Raw genomic sequence first — 25,947 nt, 5'->3', positions numbered from 1 at the left:
AGGCACGAGGTGCCAGCAGCAGAACATCACCTGCTGCTCCCATGGAGCCAGGACACAGTCCTGCCTCCTGCCAGGGGGCATCATCCATAAACACTGACAGGCAGGCACTGTCAGCACCACTGAGCACAGCAGGCCCAGACCTTAACCCCCTTCAGATCCTCTATCACTTGATTTCTGATAGTAAATTCACCTGTTCTAGAGTCAAGCAGCATTTGCAGTCACAGAACTAGCCCAGGGAAGATGGTCACAGGGCCAGGGAGTGACACCATGTGGGCTCTGTTCTAACAGAATTTGAGGAGCAGAGGGGTGAGATTTGATTTGCTCTTGTACTTCACAGTGCCACCAGCCCTTCTGCAGTACATACAAGCCTTGTCCTGAGAACAGAGAAGTCTCCAGGCTCCTGACTTACCTTATTGACTTGAGCAAGAGGAGTTCTGGCACCACTCACAGGCATCCTGCCTCGGCTGCTGTCCTCGAACAGTCGTCCCGGGGAGCGCTCCCTGCGGGTGCTCAGCAGCCGCCCTGGGGATTTCTCCCTCTCCAGAGGTCGCCCAGGGGACTTGTCCCTCCGCAGCTCCGTCCTGCCCTCGCGGTACCGGTGGGGTGTGCTTGGCTCCCGAGGGTGGCTGGGGCCTTCCGGGGGGCCCGGGCTGGAGGCGACGCGCTTGGTGATGTGCTCGTTGTAGGTGGGGGGGGCCTCTCTTGTTGGGGCTGCTGTCATTCAAAAACAAGGGACGGGAACAGCTGAGTGACAAAAACCTCTTATTACATTTTCTTTTGGCAAAAGTGTGACTTCCCCCCACAACACGCCCAGCAGCGCTCAGGTGAAAAGCCTCAGCATCAGCCCTCAGTGCAGAGATACTTTGGTAGCTGAGTATCCATCACATGAGCCACACTGGTCAAGTGCCTTTAAGGACTTGCTGATGTAAGTCAGGTGTATGGAATGGGCCAGAAAACGACACCTTTTCGCACTCTTCAGCCATACACTTCTCATATAAAAATGCACTCAAGTTTGATATATGCCTTTTCACACTCAGAATTTTCTGGGATGTTCAGGCCAGGTTGGGATGAGCTACAAGCCTCAATTTCTCTGTCTCCTGTGCACAGGGGCACTACCAGCCCCAGTATTTATTCACCTGTGTAAAGTATCACTGTTGTGCTGTATCACATCACAACTTCCCAACGCTGTTTCCCCAAGGCAGACTTTATTATTTGACAGGAAGGGGCTCTTGCTTTAGAGCTTGTTACAGCCAACCCATGTCTAGTGTCATATCAACAGCATCTGAGGTCACTAAGCTTCAAAGTCAGAGCTCGATCACAACATCAAAGTAAACCAGCAGAAGATCACAAAGCATTTGTGAAGATTATCCCCATCTTCCTAGAGAGATGAAGTTTTTTCCCTTCTGGGTTTTAAAACATCAGTGACTCTACTCCAGCATTACAGTAACAGGCTATCACCAGCCTCCTTCTCTAAGAACAGAACAAGGGAATCTGTTCCACCACATCAGGGGAAAAGGCATCGGGGTGAGGTTTCCTCGTGAGGGACTGTGACACCCTGATGTCACCGTACCTGCGTGTGGCAGAGGAGCCTCTGTGGTGCTGCTGCTGCTCGTTGTTGGTCTCCTTCACCAGATTGCCCTTACAGCAGATCACCCTTAACTTGTCCTGGTAGGAGGAGGCCAAGTAGATCGCTCCTGAGGAGATGGCAGGCCCAAGGTACCGTGGGTTTGGTATCTCCAAGTGGGCTCGTGCAGGAGTTCTGGGTAAAATTGCAGGAAAAGTCTTTACAATGGCAATGGTTGCCTTTTCCTGGCAAGTCCATATATTCTGCACCACAGGCTGTTCAAAGGGGTGAAAAGAGAACAACTTACCCTAGAGAAGCTCGTGCCTGAATCTCGATCACTTCAAGGGAATTGAAGTGGGTCACGAACAGATAGGGCTCCCTGTAGGCTGCAGGAGCAGCACAAAGATGGGGAAAAACACAAAATAAATTCTCTATTAAAAACTTCTAAACCACATCAGTGAGTACAAGAGAGCCTGACAGCCCTCTGGGAAAAGTGAGGAATACATTTTCTGTAATAAGACACAGACACTATCACTAAGGGGGGAGATGCAAGCTCAAAGAATTGTTGCTTTGAAACTGTGTCTCAAGGACTTTACTAACCAAAGTATCATGAAAGAGACATTAAAAACAGACTATTAACTGAACAAAATCCCATTAGGCAGCACGAAAAGCCTGAGGGAACCACAATGCCATCATATATTCTTGACTATTTCAGAAACTTGCAAGCATCATTAGAAATTGCACTAGCCAGTTCAGTCAGTGTCAGACTAGGAAAATTAAGGAAATGTAACTTTGGTTTAGTTTTCCTTAAATTGCTTATACTTCAGAAGGTTTTGTCATCTGGATGAGCTTAAATCGTGGGGAAATCTCCACAGTTTCTGGGAGAATTGGGAAAGCGTGAAGGAAACAGAAGTGCTGAGTGCAGAGTACACATCCCATGAGGATGCTTCAATAATTTCCATAATCCAAGTGACTGCCCCCCAACACCTACCAAAAGCCAAGGGCAAGCGGTTCCACTTCAGGTCGTCTGTCCTGCTGCGTCTTCCATAGGAATCCACAAAGACACCAAACTCTGCCAAGAAAAGTCATGTCATGTCATGAGCATGTGCCTGAATTTTATTCCCTTTTTTTTGAAGGGACAAAGGCAGTTGCCCCAGGCTTTTTATCAGGGACAAGGTGCAGGGATTATCTTGCACATCCTCGAGTGCCCTGAATTACTCCAATTGACATGGAATTGGTGAGGTGTAGGAGTACTGTCAGGCCAAAAGGTGCTGCAGCTCTGGGGCTCTCTGTACTCATTAAGGTAAGGTTATTATTCAATTTGCAGACTCCTACCATTAGTCACCCAGAATTACTGCTTTTGAAGACTTCCTGTGCATTGCCATGACACTATGCGAGAGGGCAACAAAAGCAGTTATACAAAAAAAAATAACACCCTCTCTTATTTCATCACAAGAAGGTTAAAAAGTCTCATCTGTCTGCACAGGAACCAGACAAAGCTCAGGTCTGAGAAGCCCTGAACATTTATCAGGATAATCAAACACTTGTTTGCACTTAACACTACTGGCTGCAGTCCTTCCTTCAGGCACAGTTTACGTGCAGCAACTGATCCACAGCAGGAAGAACTTTTAAGGCAGAAACAGGCTGCCCAAAATTCAGCAGCACTTCTGCAGCTCAGGTGCCAGAGTACAGGTACAGTGCAGCACCTGCACAGCCACCCACCACTTACCATGGAAACACAGCAGATACTCCTCCCTCTGCCCCGCTGGGTTCACTTGGATGATACTGACTGGAAAACTGTTGGTGGAAGCAGCAAACACAGCAGAGGCCAAAGTGTGGTCATTTTTATCCAGAAACTCTGAAAAGAGATTAGAAAAAAACACCTTGATTGGTACCAATGTTTTTTTCCTGAACTGTTTTAGAACAGCCCCACCAAAAGAATCTGTGGAGCCACTCGCGTTCCTCAGGAACTATCTCCTACCCTCCAGTGTGTACTGCTTCATCTCAATTTCATAGAACTTGTTGGTTCCAATGATGATGCTGTAAGTGGTCAAATGGATGCAGCTGCAAGGCTCCGAGGTTTCAATCTCCTGGAAAAGAGGACAGTATGGACAGATATTAGTTCCCTGTAGCAGTTTACAAATAATGCTTAGTCTGGAAGATTAAAAACTGCCACATATATCTTTATAAAGGAAGAGATGGCAACATCAAAGTCTCAAAAGCATATGGAAAAAAACTCTTGTTAGAAGAAAGATTTGTTTTGTTGGAAGTGATACTTGCTTGAATATAGACTTGCATATCAGCTCAGCTCCAGGTGATAACCCTGATATTATCCTCTTCCTTTTGGAAGAATTTTCTGTTTTGGAAACTGCAGCTCAGTTTTCTGGAGCAGTAGGGAGCAGCTCCCTGCTTACAGTAGGTGACAGCCATGCCAAGGACTGCCTGCCTGGACAGGGCTTGGAGACGTCATAAGACCAGGATTGAGCAGTTGGGGCTGTAAGACAGGCTTGTCACTGGGAAGTTTATCTGTCAGAACTGCCCCAGCTCCAGTGTAGCTGTGCTAGAACAATCACTTCCTAGCCTGGAAGTCACCAGGAATCAGGGCAGCTGCTGGAAAGGCAGACAAAAATGCCCACACAACTGCAGCAGGATTGACCCCAGTCAAGTCCCAAACTCTTTATAACCCATGGAGCAGAACTCTTGTCAGTAGGCACGTCCATTATCCTCCCAAGAGCAAGAATCAGCTCCCTAAAGCATCCTGGCTGTTAACACTCCAGAGATCAGCTTGATGGCTCCTTAAGGAAGACAAACATACACAATGTTCCTTCCTTCCTTCTTTGTACAACATTACACAGAGATGTTGTCCAAGACCTGCCTTGTGATTACACAGCTAGGATAGATCTGCAGGTTAGCCTGACACAACACACAGATGCCCAGATCTTCTGAGGACAAGATTCCTTGCATAATTCCTAGCTTATCTGGAAATTTAGTTGGCAGAAAAGAAGAGCATATTCTGGGCTTGCTGCCATCTTGTTAGGATCTAAATTCAGTTGTCTGGATTAGTGGAGATAAGGAAAACTTGCCTTCTAAAACACGCCTTTGCATGTTCCCTTGTCAAAGGACAGGGCTGTACATCCTCAGTGTTTCCTGCTGGCTCCTGCTCCATTGGGAGCAGGAGTTGGTATCAGCTACAATGCCTGTAGATGTTCCAGGTTTGCATTGTTTGTGCCAAGACATGTCTTTCCTCCTGAGAGGCCAGATCTGCATGACTGTGCCCACTGCTTCCCTCCAGCAGTGCCTATGTAGCACTCAGTGGGAATAACAGCCTCAATCAGGCTGTAAATTGAACCAGTGCCTTCAAAGCCACTTGCAGAACCTCACAGGGATGTGTAGTTTGACTGGAACATCCCTTAATTTGTGAATTGGAGAGGACATGAGTTTCTGGGTGCCAGCCTTTTATAAGGCTGTTTAATTTTGGGGTTTTCCTCTGGTTCTATATGAGCATATAAAATTTATTCCTGACATTCCATTGGAATGTGTTTGAGAGGAGCAGTGGGTCAGATGCTCTGAGTGTGATCTGCCTGCAGCTGGCTGAGGGGAGTTGCAGCAGTTCTGCTTTTCCTCCCTGCATGGCAGAGAGCAGCAGGACCTGTGCAGGTTCCACACAGGGCTGGGGCTGCAGGTGGATGGGGATTTGTACAGAGGAGGGCACACACAGCCACGAGAGATCCACACCTTACAGCCTTGTTTCCTGCCAGGAGAAAGCACACATGTACCAGGATGAGTAGGGGAAAGAGCTGCCTATCCTGAGATGGAATAATACCAATATACCCTTCAATTTTCACTTGTGCAGTAGGACAAATTCAGATACCCATTGCTTCCATAGTTGCAAAGAAGAGTGAAGTAATTTGTTATGGATTTCTCCAAAGACAACGGAGGTGAGGATAATTAAGACAGCTGGATAATTAAGAAAGCCTTTTTTGGGACCAAATAAGCGAGGGTACAATTACAGCTGAATCCAATATCTCAAAAAGTCACAGTTCTGTTCTGCATCTCTCCAAATATGCCAACTCTTATTAAAGGAAATTGCTGCCTACTCCACTTTGAGTCAGTGCACAGCGCAATTTGTTATCATTTTAGCTGGCAAACAAATGTTCTCATGCATGCAAAAAGGTTTTAGATGTTTGTTTTAAACAAAGGTTTAGTGCACTCTGTGAATTACCTCAGCTACTGCAGGGAGTTACTAAGCTCACCTTTCTGATACAGAACTTGCTCAAGCTCTCGTTGTATCTCAGAACCACCACTTTATTGGGCATGGCTGCACAGATACAAAGAGTGTTCTCAACCTGTAAGGAAGATAACAAGCACAGTTCAGGATGGTAATACAGAGTAAATTCTATTGCTGAGCAAGTGAAACGGACCCAAGTTACCTCTTGCCACAAAAAGAGCTTTGCAGAGATAAGCAAGTACAATTTTTTAAAAGGGTAATTATTGTGAATTCATGGAATAATGAAAAGCCTCTTCACATTCTCAAAAAAGAACGTGAATTTAAATGGCTTCTATGATCTCCTTTATACTTGGAAGAAGTTAATAAAAAATTAGAAGGTTTTCCACAGGAAAGGGATTAACAAATTCAAATAGGTCAGGTCTACATTTCAATCCCTGAAACTGTTATCTTAAACATCACCTTGAAATGAATGGTGTTCAGTTTGTTACCAAAGTAGTCCATAGAAGTACTTGTTAATGAGTATTTTTGTTATGGTTAAATGTTCCATTACTAAAACCAGTAATTTATGTAAATGTCAAGAATTAAAGTGATGCAAACACCTAAGGAAATCTGCTGGCCTGGGAACATGGCATTAAAGAACAAACAGAGGATAGAATTCACTAATTATAAATCTCAAAATTACAGTCAGTGGTGAGGAGGCAGTTGTACTATGCTCTGCTGGATTTCTTTTATCTACCAGTTTAGGCTACACAACCATGGCATCCTGGCTAAATTTATCCATATTAGTAGCAGATTCCCCATTCTGTCTTCAGCTCAGCCTCCCTTCAGCCCATACACTCTCCTTATTTGAAGAAAAATATTTAAAACAAGAATATAGACCTTGGATGTGTTGCCAGTGGAATAAAGATGCTGATTTTATTAATATTAAACTCAGAGCAGTCTAAGGGGAGGTCTGGAGGCACGAGGGAGCTGTTTCCTACCTTGCCAGCAGCAAAAAGGTGACATCCTTTGACAGCCTCAAAGATATTTGGTGAGACATCGGGTTGGGCTGGGAGGTGAGACTGGGCTAGAGATTGCTTCACTTTCTTTACATCAACAAGACACAGAGCCCTTTCTTCTCCTGGAAACAAAAATGGTTGCATTTCATCAAGGGAGGGCTCCCTTTTCTCTACAAAAGTCTGTCCTGTTACCTAAGCAGCAGCTCCTCATTACAGGCTGTTACTGTGGAAACAGTCACAAGGTACCATGTAGAATTCATCCCATATTATTCCTACTCAGAGTGAAACAGAAAACTTAGAGAAACTGAATCCCACAACAGGCAGTAAATCCACTGAGAGAACAACCATTCCCTCCGTGAGTTATTAGTGTTGCTGAGGTCTAGCAGATCACAGCGACTGTGGCCTCATTAGGACACCTTTCAAAATTAGCCAAGAAGTTTTTTTTACACTTCAGAACTTCTTGAAGTACAAGATGTTTTAAGTACAAGATGTTTTAACCTCTCTGTGCCAAGAGAACTGGCAAGGGACTTCCAAGAAGTGCCCTAATAAATGGCATTATAGCCCAAGCACAATTCTTCTCAGAAGTCCAGCAGACTAACACAGCCCTCTCCTCATTATGTGTGAGATTTGCTTTGTTCTGTACCACCCTGACACAAATAAAGCATGGACAGCTTAAATCCTTACAAGGGGAAAAATGCAGAACAAACAGAACAAGAGAGAAAATTTGTTTTTCATTCCCTACAAATGTCATATAGACACTTGATAATTTGGGCTTTCAGCTTAAGATACACCCTAATGTTCAGCGTGCCTACATCAGTGTGGGAAGGATTATCTCTGGAAAACCACAGATGGAGACATTAAAACTTGCGTTCCTTTCAGAAGGGAATCTTAAATCATGACAGGAAGTCCCAGCTTTGTTACATGGATTAGTATTTAGGGTAAGAGAGGTCAAGAGTTACTGGCCCTATGCCACAGTGATCACATCGTGGTCCTCAAACAGTTAATTAAAAAGGTTATGCAGTGATTAGGAGGAGAGATGCTCACTAATCAGCTCAACACTTTTCAAATTGGACTTGAAATGATGACTGACCTCTAACCTGGAAATGTTTTTTCTGTTTCTTCCCTCCCTCAGCTTTGGAAACAGAGAAATCACTTTCTCTGGAAGGTTTAACTGAGCCTTCACGCCCATATCCATTCAGCAGCCTCAGACCAGGCTGTGTTAACCACGGTAAGTGACTCCTGGCAAATACTGACAAAGGACCAGACAAAACCTGTGATGAATCCAAAGGCAAAGGGCCCTTTGGCACCTCAGTGAAGCACAAACCCATTCCCATCTACTCCCTGCAGGGCCAGTGGTAACACAGAGCCCAGTACCTGCTATCATGAGTAGCTTCTCCAGGTCCTTGATGAGGTGAATTTGGAAGACGGCACCCATTCCTGGGATGTGCGTTAAGGAATTCTTCAGGACATTCAGGGCATAGAGACCTTCCTCTGCACCCACCAGCACTACCTACAACAGGGGAAAAAATAGCTCTGCATGAGGTGAACAAGGAATGCTCCAAGAGCAAACTTGGATGACGCTCGTTGGCAGTGAAGAGAAAAAAAACAAACCCACAAGCAAGTGTGTAATTACACCTATTGCCATTAAGACACCATTTCCATGAATGAATTATCCACTACTCAGAAAGGCCCCACTGAACACCATCATTACCTGGTCACTGAAGGGCATTGTGCAATTTATATCCAAACGGTCTTCACCCTCCAGCTTCAGCAGGGAGTTTCCAAGCAATTTCTGCAAATGACAAAAAGATTTTTTTTTTCTTGTTGACTTAATCTTCATTTCTTTATCTGTGAGCATCTTAACAACGTAAGGTCATCATTTCAGACAGGTAAAAAGCTTGGCTTTTTCTCAGAAAGCTAAAAGTTGCAGGGTTGCCTCCTACAAAAGAATTAGTAGACTTTTATCTACACAGTAAGGCAAACCAATCGGAATTATCCTAAGCTCAGACAGAATCCATTATTGCCCCTATCCTTTCCATTTACCCCAGTCTCTTACAGCAGAGCAGTGGAATTTTCTGAGGGGAAGGATTTAAGAAAAGTACAAATGTTGGTGGGAGCATGTATTTTTCTCACAGACAAAAGGAATGTGAGCCTGAGCAAAAAAAAAGATAATTTCCTGCTAGTCAGATATTCCCTGCCTCTAGAGCTAACATTCACTTACACGATGCCATAGAATCCAATCTCCCTTTACCAGAAAATAGAGTTTTCTGGTACACGATGTGAAAAAGGCTATCTGAAACCTAAACAAATCTGTTTAACTTTTTATTCCTATTAGGAATAAAACAAACTTAAAAACACACACACACACCTCCCCCCCCCAGTCAAGAAACAACAAAACCTCTGACTCCATAAGTTTTTGCTTTTTACTTTCTTTCTTTATTTCTTTGCTCATTCCATGTGGTACCTTATGAGACTGGATTTAAACCATGTGCTAACCACTCTTTCTTCCTTTGCTGGAATTACAGAGATATTTTGGGATTCTCTTACTACACTCCCCATGTCTTTGAAGGGTATTGTAACATAAAGCATCAGTCTCACAATGAACAAGATCCTGGTGCTCACATTGTACATCATAAGGCAGAAGCAATAACTTACCTTCAGTTAAACCTCAGTACGTCAAATACCGAAAAAATATTTTTCAAAACTCTGCTCCCTCCCAGAATATTTTATTATTAAACGAAACTTTCATACTCACAGCATCAGCCTCAGCTTTTTCTCTGGAAACTCTCCCACCTGCCACTATTGATTCCAGTGCTGTGACCCAGCGCTGTTTGTCAGGGAAGCTGGGTGCTAACAGGTAGAGTGTTCTACCAGGCCAGCAAGTGGTGTGTGGATGAGACTCCAATTTTAGGATATATGGCACATCTGAGATGTTATATAGATAGAATAAGACTTAGATTAGTTTTTGGAATATTGTCAGTGGACTTAAAATCAACACCTTTCAGCCTCATTGGAGAGAAGTTGTATTTATCATGACATGTTACCATGGCAATTGATACATTGGTTTCTCCTTTACAGGTCCTGCACAGGCTAGCTACTGACAACTAAATATTAGCTGGATGTATGGAATCCATACATACAATGCTCTCTTTACTAAACAAAAATAATTTCTTGCCTTTTATTCAAAAGAGAAAGAAATTCCATTGTGGAAAAAAAAAACAGAAAACCAGCCAGTTGACTAAAGTTTTCCCTGTACTGATTAAGAAAAATCTGTAAAAATTGGTTATGGAAACCTTTGTTTTTAACAATCTGTATCCTTTAATGTCAAAGTCAAGACATACAGAATCTTATCATCAGTTCTGTTCAGTACATACAAATCAACACATCAACATTTTTTCATAATAAGAGACTATACATCCCACAGTATTTCTAAGTTAATGGCTTTTTGGTGAGAGCACAATGGTGGCATGAGGTATGACACATCACACTTGATAGAGAAGAAATTTAAATAAACCGAGTGTTTACGCTACAAATCTCTGGGAATTTACTTCCATTTGGTTGGATGATCATATTAACCACAGTTCAACTACCACGACAGAAGCAACGGCCTGCATGTAACTGGATCTAGAGTGCTGAGCTATTCCCCCAATTCAGATAGAGGTAACCTCAAAATTACAGAGTTACAGAATGGAAGTTAAAGGGAGAATATTCTGTTCAGCCAAGCAGAAGGCTAAGTGATGGCAAGCCAGATGAAATCCATTTGACCTCATCTACATAAGATTCTCACCTGTCTTTGCTGTATTGGTAAGCTCAGTAGCTCCTACAGCTCCATGAACAGTTACATCACCATCAGGAAGGCAGAGCTCAAATTCCTCCAGAGGCCTCTGTCCAGCTGCAGGGGAATGGGGAGACAGATTAGGAATGAACAAAGAGGTAGTAAGAAAATAACTGTGATAGCAAAATGAAGTGGATGCACAATGGATGTTTCACAGCTGGATTATTATGACATTCCAGCTAATAAAATGGTTAAGGATCTAGAACAACAACAATGTTGTTTTATTACTGGAGATTTAGCTAAACTAGATATGACCATAGCAAACAGCAACAATCCTTAAGCCTCTCAACTCACCAAGCAACATCTGAAGATTAAAAAATAGGTTCTTCCTAGAAATGCTAAGTTACCTTCTCTTGCTTCTGCATCATAAATGAGCACTTTGGTTCCTTCCAGGACAATATACTTCCTGTCCCAGCCCTGTTGCCCACGTTTATTATTCCTGAAGAAAATAAGCACAAAGCCATGTTGGACTTTCTGCTCGGATCCTACATAAAACAAGCATGCAACTCCTACAAAGACAAAGTTCAGTGCAGCAATTGTAATTGTAGTGGTGGTAACTGTAATGCCCGTGCAATGGGCAGGTACCAATTATCTCATTGTAAGAGCCAGGATAATACTAGGAACTCTTCCAAATATTTCAGCACCTGATATGGCACCAAGATTCCTGTTTATACCTTGGCACTTTCATCCACCCCTCAAGACGCAGACTGCTGCTTGGCTCCTTCAGCTGCAGACCAGGAGAATTCATTTTATCCCGGCAGAACGCTTCGGAGAAGTGTGTGGCATATTCTGCTGGCAGCCCACAAGTAGCTGGCAAGCAAGTTGAGCATTTTGGGTGACACATCACCTGGCATTCTGACAAAAAGGACAGAGAAAAACTTATGTTAAACGACACAAAAATCATGACACAGCTGCCTCAACTTCTACCACACAAATCCCGGCTTCTCCAAGAACCTCCTTCCACGCTAAACCACCAGATGATTTCTAATGCAGAACGTTTGCACCAACTAGTTTCAAAGTCTTCATATCAGTCCTTTCTTCAGCTTGCACTGAAAATCTGTTCTAGTTGGCTGTGGATTTTCCTCCCTCTCCCAGCCCCAGCGTGTTGTGCCCCCTCACCCAGACACTTGGACGCCTGCCGGCCGAAGTGCACCGTGTCCAGGCACACGGCACATTTGGTGGCCCTCATGTTCAGCCCCACGTTGAAGCGATGGGGGATGTTGTGGTGCATCCGCTCCTTCAGGCGGCGGCTGTACTCTGGAAGGGACAACATTTATCATCAGGGGGAACACTGGGATAGGAAAGTTACAGGAGGTTTTGGCAGTTTAAGGCAGTAAAAAGTGACACCATATATCTGTGAAGGCCCTGCTGAACACAGACGCTGTTTTCCTTTGCAATCTGCACATCTTAAGCTACGTTACAACCTCAGGAATTACCTTATACAGGTGCACAGGCTGTAGAACAGACTGTAGAACTGTAACAGCTAGTATCTGGTGCAGCAAGGTTATGTCAATCAAACCACCTAAATTTCAAGTCTGCACTCGTATGTGCTAAAGTAATCTCTCTGCTTTGCTCACAGCTAACAAACCCTTCCACACCTATTCTGGGTAATCAATACACTTCTTCCTACAGCCTTCATGCTGTAACACCAGCCCCTGCACTCATAAAGCATCTTAAATCCCTGTTAGTGGATCTATCCTTCAAGGCATTGTCTTTTACTGATGACCACGATTCTCTTCCCTGCCCATGACCTGCCTCTGAGGACATTTCCCCATGGCAATGTTACCCACCCTCACAGCACCCTGGGCCTCCCCAGCTCTCTGCCAGGGCTGGACCAGTCTGTGGATTCCAGCTAAAGGCTGGAGGTTTCAGTTCAGAGTCTCTCTCTGGAACACTGGTTAACCAAGAATAAATGAGCAGAGCCCTCAATCCCTTACTTTTTTCTGGTGATCCTCTCCCCTTCATTCTCAAAAATATGGAAGGATATCACCTTTTTCTAGTTAATAGGATACTAATGTCATATTTGACCTGGTATCTTCCTTTTATGCCTAACCCAAGACTCTTCCCTTTACCAAAAGCCTCGATAGAAACTTTCTGTTTAGCAGAACAAATCTGCAGACAAGTAAAAATGTTAACTGCTAAGAAAACATCCATAAATCCTTTTGTCAATGCAGGGAGTAGAACAGAAAACACATTCCTTTGAAGACAACATAGTCCTTTAAAAGAAACATGCTCTTAGAACAATTCATGCTAATAATTACTTCCTTACTGAAGTTTTCAGAAACATATTATCCAAACAGAATTTCAAACCAAAAAATAAAAGCAAAACTCATCATCTAATAATCCTACAAAGAAAAAAAATGGGGTTTGGAACTAAAAATAAAGAGATAGCATTGACATGATAGACAGAAGAAGTTGGTCAGGAGCCTACCCTCTGGTGTGGAGGATTCCTTCCTGCGGCTGGAGGGAGGAGCCAGCAGGCTGATGGGAGTGGGCTGGTGCTCCGGGGAGCGGACTATGGCAGACATGATGATCTGCTGCCTGGCCGTGGCTGGAGTGGATGGATGAGGGTGGTCGGATATTTTCCGATGAGCAGCTACAGACAAGATAAATGCCACTTCAGTTAACACAACCAACGTGACACACTGGCTCACAGCAGTGGTTCTGTGTGACCATTCAGCAGTTACGACCCGCAGAATAAAGCGTAGCCCTATTGCATCTTCACAAGAGGAGATAATAATTAAACATGAGTTACTGCTATAGTGGCACACAATTAAAGGCATGTTTTCAGACCAAAAACGTGTGTGTCCTTCCAGATTCACCTTTTCTGTTAACCCCTACCTTCTTCACGAGCAGATCTGAGTTCAATGCGTGTTTTCTGAAGAGCCTCCTCCAGCTCAGCAGAACGAGCCTTCTCCTTCTCCAGTGCCACTTTCAGCTCATTGTATTGCAGGGGAACCTGTGTGGGTAAAGAAGGGTCCTCTTTCCGCCGACTAAACAGGCCCTAGCAACAGAAACACACAGACAACTCCTAACTCCTAGCAAGAGATGGCTTAAACTAGGCAAAGTGACACTGGCTAGTGTCAGTCCGGCCAGAGGGCCCAATGGCAATTCTGTTATGCTTAAGGATGGATTTTTAGTTCAAATTGGCACTGGAGAGAAAATGTTGAGATATGGATTCATTTAAAGAGGGACGTACGTTACCTGTTAGTACTCACACCTGGAGTTTCCGAAAGCATCTAAACAGAGGATCTCAAAATACGTGGTTAAAATTAAATTACTTAATTCAACATGACAGAACAGCTTATGACAAGGATGTGACACAAGTCACATCACCTGACTAATTAGTCCTATGCTGTGACTACAAGACAACCACTCTAGATGCACACTAAGTTCATACACGTGTACATACTTACCATTAAAATAAAAACATGCTTAAAATTCTGTATTCCCACAGCCTCACTGAGGTGGAGCTACTGGGTTGTAGGAATAACAAAATACAGGAAAGGCCACAAAGAACACGTTCTGCCTAGTGAAGTTTGCATTCAGCAACTCGGAGTGGTCTTAAATGAGGACACATTTTGTTACACAAAGGAAGATAAAACAGAATATTAAGAATACACAGCACATAACTAATCACAAAACCATTTAATTCCATGCCTCCCAAACCTGCTTCACCCACCTTTTTCTTTTTTGCTGGTTGGTCCATCTTTGCCTGCAGGAAATCAATGAGTTTAGTTTGCTGAGAAATAGTGCCCTCCATTTTCACTTTTTCATGGGAATAGAGAACCTGTGAACCACACACACATGTAAGAATTTCATCTTATCAGAAGAAACAAACAGATAACTCAATAGCAAAACAGAGCTAAAAAACAGTGTAAGGCAAGTGTCAAACAGAAACAGTAGAACATTCTAAAACCTCACAGGGAACAAGGCAGAGTCCTGCCCTGCTTCCTCACCCTCACCTGAATGTTTTCCAGCTGATATTCCAGGTCACTCCTTTCAGTCTTCAGAAGATCTGCTCGGTCCAGAGCCTCTTGCAGACCTTGAGTCAGGCGGAAGATGTGATTCTTTTGCAGATCCATTTGCTGCTGCAGCTTTGCCTGCTGTTAATAGGAACACAAAGGCCAGTGTTTTGGGGTTGCTGTTTGCTTATTTGTAAATAAAACAAGTAAAACGAGTTAAGCATTATCACTCCTTGTAAAAGAAGCATCATTGCAGAACTTAAAAGTAAACAGACACCTCTTTAAAAGCTGGAAAATTACAACATTCTAGAAGATTCCCTTCCTTTCAGAGTGCACTAAAACTAAACAAGCATTTCTACGTAGAGTATTTATATTAATCTGTAACAATGCCATTTCTTTCAACTGCACGTTCAAGTTATTTGCTTTTTTGAGCACTTCAAAATCTTGTAATTGTTAATTAGACTGCACATACAGAATAGTTAATTAGACTGCACACAAAGAGTTTCTTGATACCACTTTCTCAAGCTCTCTATACAACCACCAGGAGCCATCTCAGCACTTTGTAATAATAAATTAAAAAAATAATCTTTACTGTAAACCAGGCTAGTCACAGTCACATGAGATAAGGAAAATTATGGCCAACTGTTTACATGTTTGTCTCTAACTAACAACAGAAAAGGGCACATGACAAACTACTCTTTTAGAATTCACACTTTATTGATGAGAAAGTCCCTGAGAAGGAAAACCATGAACAGTCATATGTAATAAAGCAAGAGCCAGAAATCTCTTGTTGTGATGCATAATGGAGTTCTCAGCTCTGGAGTACCCTGCCAGTACCCCAAGAAGACCAGAAGACTCTAATTGCCCATAACCACCCTTCCCCTGAAATCCTCCTCTGCACCCTCTTCCCCCACCACCTGGGACTCGTTGTCTGCATTCAGTGATTCCCTGACACAGTGCAGGTGTGTGACCTTGGATCCGACTTCTGTGACCCAAATTAATGATGAAAAAGGGCTGGGAGAAGCCTCACCTGTGACCTCCACCTGTGCACTCCCAGCACACTGGCTAAAGAGCTGGTTTTAAGCTGTGTTCCTTGCACTTGGCCTGGTCAGAGCTGGGCCTGGGCACAGACCTGGCCTTGCAGACCTGGCCTAGGACGTGCCCCATGGCTACAGGCTTCTGTAATGATCACTGAGCCACCACTGAACCTGGGTACCTTCCCCAAACCTGCTCTGCTCTTCTTGTTCTGGTTCTGTGGGTCTGTGCCCACTGGGTGCCAGGTCCTGTCCTTGCCTGCTGTGCTGTCCCCCCTTGGCTCCCAGCTCACCTTCCCCTGAGGAGCAGTTCACTCTTATTGCTCCCCAACACAGCCACACGCTCTGCAAAGCTTCAAGTAAAAACAACTCCCCCACCTTGATTAATCTCCCCAGTTATACAGAAGAAGGATGGATGTGTAACACTTATTCACACAACCTCCCCCCCTCAAGATGTGGAACCTTCTGAAGTTCTAACATGAGTCTCCAAGGTTACCTCCTCCAGAAGTCTCTGCTTGAGCTCCCTTTCTGTCTCAAGCTTCTGTTGTAAACTGCGAGCATTCATCTCCAACATGGCATGCTTCTTCTCCAGGTCATTGAGCTAGGCAGGTGGGATAGAGGGTCAGGATAACACTGAACACTGATAAATAGAGCATTCCACAGTCCTAAAATCCAACTTCACCAAGCACATGCTAAATAATGACATAATTGTCCTTTCCTTACTTGCAAAAAAACAGCCAAATGACATTTCGGAGTGTTCAAATGCAGATACCAAGTTATTGAAGGACTTCATCATTCCAGGCATCATAGGCTGCTTTTGCTTTAGTCTTTTTCAGAGAAAATCTGAGGTCTTTGGCTTGTAGATAGAATTTTATTCTATGACCTCCAGTTCTTTTTAATTTGTTTTAACATCTTGAAAAAAGCTGCTCGAGGCCACATTTCTACAAGTTATATCAACAGAAAAGTATTTCATCTAATTATAAAAGTCTAGGGTTGAAAGTTACTTACCTTATCAGAAAGGCTCTCTGCTTTGAGCTTTTGTTCCTTGAGTGCTTGCTGGAGGGCCAGAATCTCTGCCTTGTGTTCCTTGACAGCCAGTTCTACCACCTGGCGAGACTCAGTAATACGCTGATCTGCTCTCACTCTGCATTAAAATGGAAAATAATGTTACCTAACTCCCTTCAGGCTTGACCTCTCCCTGGTGTGCAGTGGCATCAATAGCTCTTTCAGGGGTTGCCTCAAATTCAAGATGTTACTTTATGAAGCCAGACTGTTTGCTGCAACACTTTTATATTATATAACTCTGTTCCTGCCCCTGCTAGAACTACAGCCTTAAAATTTCAAGACCCCACAGGAAGAGTTAGGAACAAAGACTATTTCTCCATATAATAAAGTAGAAGATAATAAATCAAGACATTTTAAAAATTACAGTGATAAATACCACTCCCCATGAATCTCTCACTTGCAAAGAAACAAAAGGAACAATATCACTGGTGAATGACTATTAACTAATAAACCATTTTTAGAACTACCTCACAAGATTTTATATTTAGTTCCAACTCCCATATCCTATGCTAAATATAATTTTTGTACTAGCTTCTATAGAGCATTTTCATAAAAGTTAATAAAAGGGGGAGGAGGGAAGAGAGACCTGCTCTGTTTCTCAGTATCCAGCATCCTCTGCAACTCTCTAACTCGACATTCAAACTGGGACTTCTCATCCCCTAGAACATTTCTCCAGGCTTCCCACTGACGCTCTTTCTCCAGGAGTTCATCATTCAGGGCCTCCAAGTCCATTACTTGCTCTTCCAGCATCGTACATGTTGTCTTCAAGGCCTCCATAGTCTAAAAATAAATCCTCCTATCAATTCTCACATCCCACATCAAGCGTGCACTTTAAGCTTCAGTCTTACCATTTAAATTACAGTACATGCAAATTGGCAGCAAACATAAGCTGGTAAATCACAACCCATTTATTTCAAGGCTCCTGTTCACTTGCGATCGCCGATAATGTCAGTTCGGTCTCATTACGAACATTTTGAGATTTCCAGGGTCACAGAATCAAAAATGAATAATTCTAAATATCTTCAGATATTTAATTATATCCTAAATATCTTCAAAGTGCAAAATTTATAAGTAAAATTCTGTAAAAACACAATGGGAAATACCAAAAATTTCCATTCACTAACAACGGCTCTGGGAAGGGAGGCTTACAGGCCATTGCCCCTGGAAGCTTATCCATTCCTTATAGGTTTCCAGATTTAAAAGAATTTTTTGCCTTTGAGATAATTAGCCAGCTATCACCCAGAGATCATGCCCCAGACTTGGAGAGCCTTACCTGTTTCTGGCTGGTGAGCTGCATCTCCCTCTCAGTGATCTCTCGGCGGAGGTGGTCGACTTCACTTCGCAGCTGCACGACCTCGTCGTTGGCCCCCGAGGCCTCGTCGAGTTGTTTGGACAGGAAGAAATTCTGGTTGTTCAGTTCTGCATTGTCTTCAGTGAGCTGGTTCAGCTGCTCTTCCAAATCCGAAATCACCTGGAAAGAAAAACAAATTAAATTACATGTCAGTGAGTACAGGTTTTTGAATCAGTATTCTCGTACGGAAACATTTATTGCCAAGCTTTTACACTTTTTTCAAATTTAAACAAAAGTAAATGGTAGATTTTTATGCATAGGAGTGTACTTCACTTAGGAAGAGGGTTTTGTTTCTTACAGAAAATAACCTGGTTTTTTAAAATCTGATTCAGAGTATAAATATGCTGCAATGCAATTTATTATATGAGTGAACTGTCATAGCTAAAGCAGTGGGTTGGGAGTCAGAAGCTCTGGTTGTGTTCCCAGCCCTGTTACTGACTTACAGTGCCTTTGCCAAAGCACTTTTCTTTTTTTTTTGCCTCAATTTCCGCTAAGAGCAATGAGGTCAATACCTCTCAGAGAGGCTTTCAAAGAGTGGTATTGAAGAAAACTGACTGAGAGGTGCAGTGGAGGCAGTAAAACCTGATGGATACCCCTGGGAATTGCTTGTATTATTATTTGTAACACTATGTGTAAACCAGGAAAGGCAGAGAAATCTTAAGAAATATAAAGTAGCAGCATTATGGATGGGACCATGAGGAAAGAAACTACTGTGGTAACACAACAGATTAACAGAAAACCAGTGAAAAGAAAAAAATGCCTTTGGGTGAAGTGGAAACATTGTTTAATCAGAAGAGCATTCCACTTAACACTTTAAACCACTTTTCCCTTAAATTTAAAGAAAAATATAAACAACAGTGGGCCATTTTCACATTTGATTTTTATGAATGAAGGGCCTGAACACAGGGTGGATGAATATGTACCTCCTCCTAACTCAAAACCAACATCACCACAACAGAAGAGAAAGGAATCTCAGTATAATCTTGAAATCAGCTTAATAAAAAGAATTTCAGAAACTGACAAACTCCATACAATTCATATTCAACTCTCAAAAATATGTTCTAGAGGCTTTTTTGCCTGGATGTCAAAGAAAAGTGAATAAGACATTTCATTAAATGGGAAAAAAATAAAACCCCAGAGCACAGTTGGCCACACATTCAAATTTAAATATTCCAATTTCCTACACAAGCCAAGGACTTGAATATCTAAAGCAGTAGAGGATAGAGCACACAGCTCTCCTCAGCTCTCTGGAAATATGACAAGCACTTCTTTTTGAAGAATCTCTAACACAGATTTTGGCAGCCTTTTACCATGCCTCTCCTAGACCTAAATTAACAGTATTAGGTTTTTAAACTGTAAGCAGAAAAAGTCCAACAGACGTTACTCCCTGCTGGGTGAAGGGGAGTTCCTGCCACCCATATGTTCAGGGTCGAATCAAGATGATTCACACTCCACAACACAACATTTCTAATGAGAATCTGATGCTGTGCTCGCTCCTGAGCACTCTCACTGCCCTCTTCAAAATACACATTTTATTCTGGACTGTTTGCATCAAGCTTTCCGAGAAGGCAGCCTGTGTCAGAAGGATGTGTTAGTGTTTGTATTGCTACCAGGATAAGAACTTAGATATGTATTTATATAAACAAAAAGGAGCAAAAGAACATTTGTTTTTACAGTGTTTTACCTACCATTCTTCCAACAGCTGAGATCTCAACTAACTGCCAGATAAGAAACTCGCTTTTTCTTCCACTTGTTTTTATTTTTATGTTTAACTACATCATGTATCTAAGCAGTTTGAAGATATATTTTATACATCCATGGTTTCTTCCACATCTATTTTATATATTAAACAAGTACTTCTATAAAAATTATTAAACTAGCTTTGAAGTACAAGAAAGCAGAGATGGGGGAAACACAAAATGGATAAAGTTACATGCAGAGTTAATGTGTCAAACTACTTAATGAATTATTAAAACTGGCTGCATTTCAAGTTGATTTAATTCCTTAAGGGCTAGAAGTGAGCTCCCATTTTCTTTTATTCTGTGTTCTCAGATTTTGACTTCTTTCCCTGAATATAACTAAAATTAAACCAAATCATTTTGTATTATTTCACTGCTACATTTTACCTAGTAGGATATTTCTGGAAAATTTCAGACAAATAAAGCAGTTAAGAAAGGAGGGTTCCAGAAGAAATGATTTGATCTCCTTTCTTGAATATTTTTCTGACAGTGTATTTACTGACAATTCCAAAATGCCCTGGCTTAAATTCCAACTATATGATAACCTATATAATGTAATCCATATAGATTGATAGATTTAATTTTTTTTAACTAGAGAAAATTTGTTCTTCTTGGTACAATTTTCCATTTTTCATGGGGAAAGGAGGAATCTGTTAACAAATCCAATTTTTGAAAGCTATCTACAGCTATGTAGAACCCAACAGAATGAGAGAGTTTATTAATACTATAAAGCCTAAAGAGTAATGGGTAATACTGACACAGGAAAATGGGACATGGTGTGATATAAATGCCTGTCCTGGGGTCCAACAAAAAAGGAAATACAAATCAAAAAACCACATTTAATTGGAATTGTTGTCTTAGGCATAAATACATAGACACAACCTATGCCAGAATCCTGCACCTTGAAACAGTTAATAGCTTTAGGTATTTTTTTTCAGTTAAGGAAATCCCCAGGCAAAAAAAAAAAACACCAAAAAAACAAACCCAAACCAACCAACCCTGAGCTATTCTGAACGTAAATTTGAAGTATATGAAAGGAAACTCTGTAAGAAAACACTATTAAATCCTTTAGAAACTCATAATATAAATATAAAAATCTGCACATTTAAAGTTTATAAAACAACTAAACGCTTGAAAGCTTGGAAAAGCAATCCTAGACCATCTAGGCCACTGCATCATCACTCACAGAGCAATTGGAATTTTCTCTTCAGTCTATGCACATCTTCATCACAACTAATCCATAAAACAGAGATATCACCTAACCACACCACACTCATCTTGGCAGATTGTTCACTACACACCACATCTAAGCACTCAATTTATCTTTATAGAGATACAAAAGACTCTGCTAATTTTTAAATATTACGAAACAACCCAAGCAGAGCAGCTCCTCAGCAGAAGGGACCATATACTGCACAATTCCTTCCCTGTTGCACAGTTTGAGGAAAGCAGAGTGTTCCTCTGGTGAGACTGAGCACGTTCCCAGCTGTTACACCTGGCTCTACAAACCTCTCCAGCCACAGATCAAATTAAACATCACAGCAACAAGCAGTCAGGGCCATGATGATTAGGTTTGCATATCAGACATAATGTACAGAACTGAATCCACATGCTCCACGTAGCAAAACCACAGGCAAAGTAAAGAGGAAAAGGAGAAAAAGAAGGAGTTTTATTTATATACTAGTAACTGCAGCTTGCAAACTTCTCCATACCCTTATTCCTTCACAAAGATGTTTCAGTTCTCAGATGCCACCAATGAACATGCAGAAAAATGCAAGGTCACAGCAAGGGAAACTCTTTTGGGATGCTTTCAGCAGCATGTTATTTGGAGCTTAACGTAATTCCAGACTAATAGTTTTCCTCCATCCATTTCCAGTCCTCCCCATCCCCACTAATCTCTACTAGAAAGCTACCTGTCAGAAGTAAATAGGAAACAATAAAAAGCTGTCTCTCAGCCCCAAATTATTGTGAGGAGGAAGCAAGAGCAGACATCAGACTTGCTTTGTCTCACATCTGGATCTGAAAGACGAAGCTTTTCAGACAGAGAAATCCCAGCACTGTAACGGAGCAGAGTACCCAGAACACGGCTGCAGAGAGATTGTTCCATTTATAACAATGAATCCCTCACTTTCCTCTCCTTTCCATAGTCAGACAACATCTGTGCCTTGAAACACACCTTATACAGGGATCTCAGTCTCCAAAAACCCATCCTGGCTTAGCTTGAGGGACATTGCTCTCACTGGGAGCTGCAGAGCAGTAGGACACTGCACTGTCTGCATTCCTCTCCTTCCCACACCAACCCGTGATTAAAACACACAGTCCCTGGACTCCCCCACCAACCAGGAACCTCATCCTCAAATGAAATTATCAAGATGCTGTCCATGGTGTAGGTCCCATTGATCTCTTTCACAGCAACACCCCAGAAGTCTCTGACTTTTTAAAGCTACAGAAGTTCAATCTCTGCCTGTAACTGGTATGTGCCATCATATTTTCTGTGAAATGAGAATCAGGATAACCCCTCCCACCCAACAGCAATTTTCTCTTTTTTTTTTTTTTTTTTTTTTACAAATTTAACAAAGCCATTTACATTTTTGCCTGGGTATTAGCCTTGTTACAGTGGGCAAGATCCCTTGACTCTGAAACAAAATTTAGCATAAAGTATATAACATCTTTAGATATAATTTTGGAAGCTGTCAAGAACACTATTCTTGTATGCCAGCTCATTGAGCCAATGTGGAATCAGGATCTTAGACTGAAGTCAGCAAGACTTCATGAATGACTAAAATTATACAGTGTTTGATGAGCTCACAGACTCATTGTCTCAATATCCAACCTCATGGGCAAGTGCAGAATCAAGCCTGTTAATGCTTAAATGGGAACACAAGATGACAAAAGAAACTCAAGGAGAGAAGATAACCTTTGTTTTATTGGAGAAAACTTGAATAAATGGAAATGCAACATCCAATTAGTGTTAAGAAATTCTCATTGCTAGAGTAAAAGTAACAGCCTGTATCTGAAAAACTTACAAGATTCAGATAGTGGTTCTCTAGTATTTTACTAAGCTGAGTGTAAATACTTTATAGGATTCTTTTCTTCTAAATATTTAAAGACTTCACTCCCTGCTTACCGAATGTTTTCTTTTTGAAACATTTCTAGTATTATTTAGATAACTTAGTTGTATTTTTAATTTTACACTTGTTGATGATCCCAGAACAAGCCATAATTCAGAGGCATCTGGAAACAATGGACAAATATGTAAATTTTCCTATTTAAAAATGCCTTTTATTTCTAGATCTTTCTCTGATGGTCTGGAAAATACTTCCAACTTCCAATGCTTCAAATGGATCACATTTTTGATAGAATTGATGTATGGAACTAGTTCTTCTCCCTCAGCAAAGTTGCTGGATGAGCTATCCTTGTGAGAAGACTGTGATAAAATATCTCTGTGTGTGTGCCCACAAGCCCTGTGTGTGCAGCAGGTACAACAATTTACAATTTTTGTTGTAATTAGGTATCCTGCTATTTCTTGCTCAACTGAGAGACAGAGAAAGCAAATTTTAGCATTTTCTTTTTGACCCCCAATAATAAAAGAGAGATGTCACAAGGGGAAACAATGCAGAGCTATTAGAGCAACTGAATATAAATTCACAAACAAGGCAGAAAGTATGACCAACACCACAGCAATGGTCTCTGTGTCTCTGACCCAAAACCAAGCAAATTTAAAATTAACAAACAGGAGAACCTAAAAAAATATCTCCTTGCACAGAGACCTCAGCAAAAGGAATAACAAGTCTGCAATAAGCATACAAGGAAAGCAGACACACATTTGAGTTAAGCCTTCCCTCCAATCAGAAGCTGTGACCTTTGTAAAGCTAAAGAGACAGAAAAAATACCAAAGAAAGTAGATTAAGTATTTTTATTTATCTTTTGAATACTACAAAAGTACTGAAGTAATTCAATATTTCAATATTTCTTCCTGTCTAATCTTATTTTCATAATTCTTATGCTGTTTGAGGCTTCTCAATAAGATCAAATAAAAATAATTCCCTACCAAAGTTTGCCAGACTAGTTCAAGGAGTTTGTATCAGCTTAAAAAGGATATCTTTTGAGAACTTGCTAAAAGAATAAACCCATCCATTCTCATGCTGTATAAGTAGCAGCATATTACAATTATTCCCTTGGAGTGCTGCGTGATTTTAAAGGGAGTATAAATTCTAATCACCTTCAAGTGGAATCACATGGTCACCAAAAAGCACGGCCTGTATCATACTGGTTACCATCAGATAAACACGAGGCTGAAAGATCTGGTGGAGGCACCATAATTAGTGTCCCCTGACCCTCACTGTGAGGAGAAGATTGCCCTGATTTCCTCTCAGTGCTCCTCAGCAGACAGGATGGACAGCTAGGACCAGTCATAACACAGAACAGGAAAATTTCTGTCCATGGTCAATTAAATTATACATGGCATTCTCCTGGGCTGGAAAGAGAATGTATGATGAGCATGTATTATTCATTTAGGAACTATTTAATTAATTTCTTATTGATGAGGATGTCTGATCCCACTTATCCCACTGAAGGGCCTGACAATGCACAACACTTTTACAAATCCTTTGATGCAGAACCTTTGAAGCTCTCGACATTCTGGAAATGTTATGGGTCACTCTTCACTGCTGGAGCTTGTTCACCACACTTAGAGACAAAGTGTTACTGGATAATGAGTTACAGACTCTGCAAGGCAGCCAACCCTGCAGAGAACAGAAGCCACTGCTTCCACATCTGGTTTTTGCCTCCATGGAGATCACATAAGTGTTTGCATAGAAAGCTACAGTTCTGAATGAAGGACAAGGTATAGAGCAAAAGAAGAGAGCTATGGATGGAAGATATAGGATGACACACATGGAGCTAGAGGATCAATCTAAGAAAATGAAGAAGGGAACAAAAAGTAAAGATTCTTGTGCAGGATTTCTTCACCTCTGGATATTTTATGAACAGAAGAATGCCCTTGTTTAAGTGCTAAAGAGCAAGTGAGGAAAACAGATTGACTCTCACCTGAAAAGGTATTCTTGGAAGATGGAAACTTGTACAGATACTTAGTCAATGAAAAATTAAATTTGAAGAAATCACTGGAAGTAGGGAAACAATCAAGATAAAAAATCCCAGAATTAAGCCCTGCTTACAGGGTGGGGTAGGAGAAAAAGCCCAGAGGGATCAGCAACCACTGCTGATCCAGAGGAACTGTGGTGCTCATCCAACACTTGTGTAATTCATGTCATTGGAAGGCAGATGCCCTCCATCAACCATCATAAACAAGTGTGAAGATTGTTAAACCTCAAGAATCCCCGTGGAATAGACAAAGCCCTTGGACATCTGTCCTGGACTGATGAAATGAATCCCAAAACATGTCAAAGATCTCAAGGTGAAAATTCAGATCCTGGAGTCCTTTCTGCACTTTGAGCAGACAACTACATGCCAATGTATTATTTGGAACCTTAACACTCCTTGCCTCTTCAAATAGTGTTAAAATCCTCCTTAAAACCCACTCTGGCCTAGATCTACAATGCAGCTCAGGATTTGGACAGGTAGATCTTTTCTTCTTGTGAGCAGAAAAGATCTTCACCTACAGTCATTTTTTGCAGCTGCTACACCATTCTTATTAGCTGCACTGCAATGAGATATTTTAATTTACTTTCTTCTCCAAAAAGAAGAATAGTATCAATTTCATGATCAGACTAAAACCTCAAAATTGAGGTTTACCTGAAACCTAAAAGAAATCAAATCCAATCCATCCAGGTCCTACTAACACCTTGAAGCCAGAAGTCCACATTAGGAACTAGTGTCATCAAGGATTAAAGGAGGAAATTGTTTGTTTCATTATCCTTAATTTCAAAATAATTCAATGATCTGTATTTAATACTCACTGTGCAGCTATTACGAAGGGCTTCAAATTTACGCTGGATTTCATCTCTATGTGCCTAAAGGAGGTAAGAAGTTAATCATCAATTTTTCATACATTAGAATTCGAATCCAACAGCTGTTGCTAAACAAACTGCAGAACAATCTACCAGCAAGCAAAGTTTGGAAGGCAGATGCTGCAGGCTATGAAAGCACTTTGCAGTGGCAAAGAACTGATTAGCAAAAGTCACATCCTACTTAATCAAAATACACTTA

The 25,947-nt window shown here is 41.6% G+C and overlaps 1 protein-coding gene across 1 annotated transcript in view; it reads right to left on the bottom strand.

The window, feature by feature from the left end:
* Positions 1-25,947, bottom strand: part of CIT (citron rho-interacting serine/threonine kinase) — a 74,779-nt gene that overhangs the window by 3,318 nt on the left and 45,514 nt on the right. Inside the window, 25 exon segments of the mRNA XM_027696855.1 lie at positions 410-694; positions 696-714; positions 1,571-1,759; positions 1,872-1,950; positions 2,556-2,636; positions 3,294-3,422; positions 3,546-3,654; positions 5,818-5,910; positions 6,773-6,912; positions 8,165-8,300; positions 8,502-8,582; positions 9,546-9,715; positions 10,578-10,682; positions 10,973-11,064; positions 11,300-11,480; positions 11,745-11,882; positions 13,057-13,221; positions 13,467-13,629; positions 14,308-14,415; positions 14,591-14,731; positions 16,121-16,225; positions 16,633-16,768; positions 17,276-17,469; positions 17,963-18,160; positions 25,698-25,751. Of these exon segments, the coding sequence (XP_027552656.1) occupies positions 410-694; positions 696-714; positions 1,571-1,759; positions 1,872-1,950; positions 2,556-2,636; positions 3,294-3,422; positions 3,546-3,654; positions 5,818-5,910; positions 6,773-6,912; positions 8,165-8,300; positions 8,502-8,582; positions 9,546-9,715; positions 10,578-10,682; positions 10,973-11,064; positions 11,300-11,480; positions 11,745-11,882; positions 13,057-13,221; positions 13,467-13,629; positions 14,308-14,415; positions 14,591-14,731; positions 16,121-16,225; positions 16,633-16,768; positions 17,276-17,469; positions 17,963-18,160; positions 25,698-25,751 (3,291 nt within the window).

This window comes from Neopelma chrysocephalum, unplaced genomic scaffold, assembly GCF_003984885.1.
Source record: "Neopelma chrysocephalum unplaced genomic scaffold, ASM398488v2 Primary Assembly neopelma1_116, whole genome shotgun sequence".
NCBI lineage: Eukaryota > Metazoa > Chordata > Aves > Passeriformes > Pipridae > Neopelma > Neopelma chrysocephalum.
The sequence above is the reverse complement of the archived record's forward strand: the minus strand, read 5'-3'. Positions and strand labels throughout refer to the sequence as shown.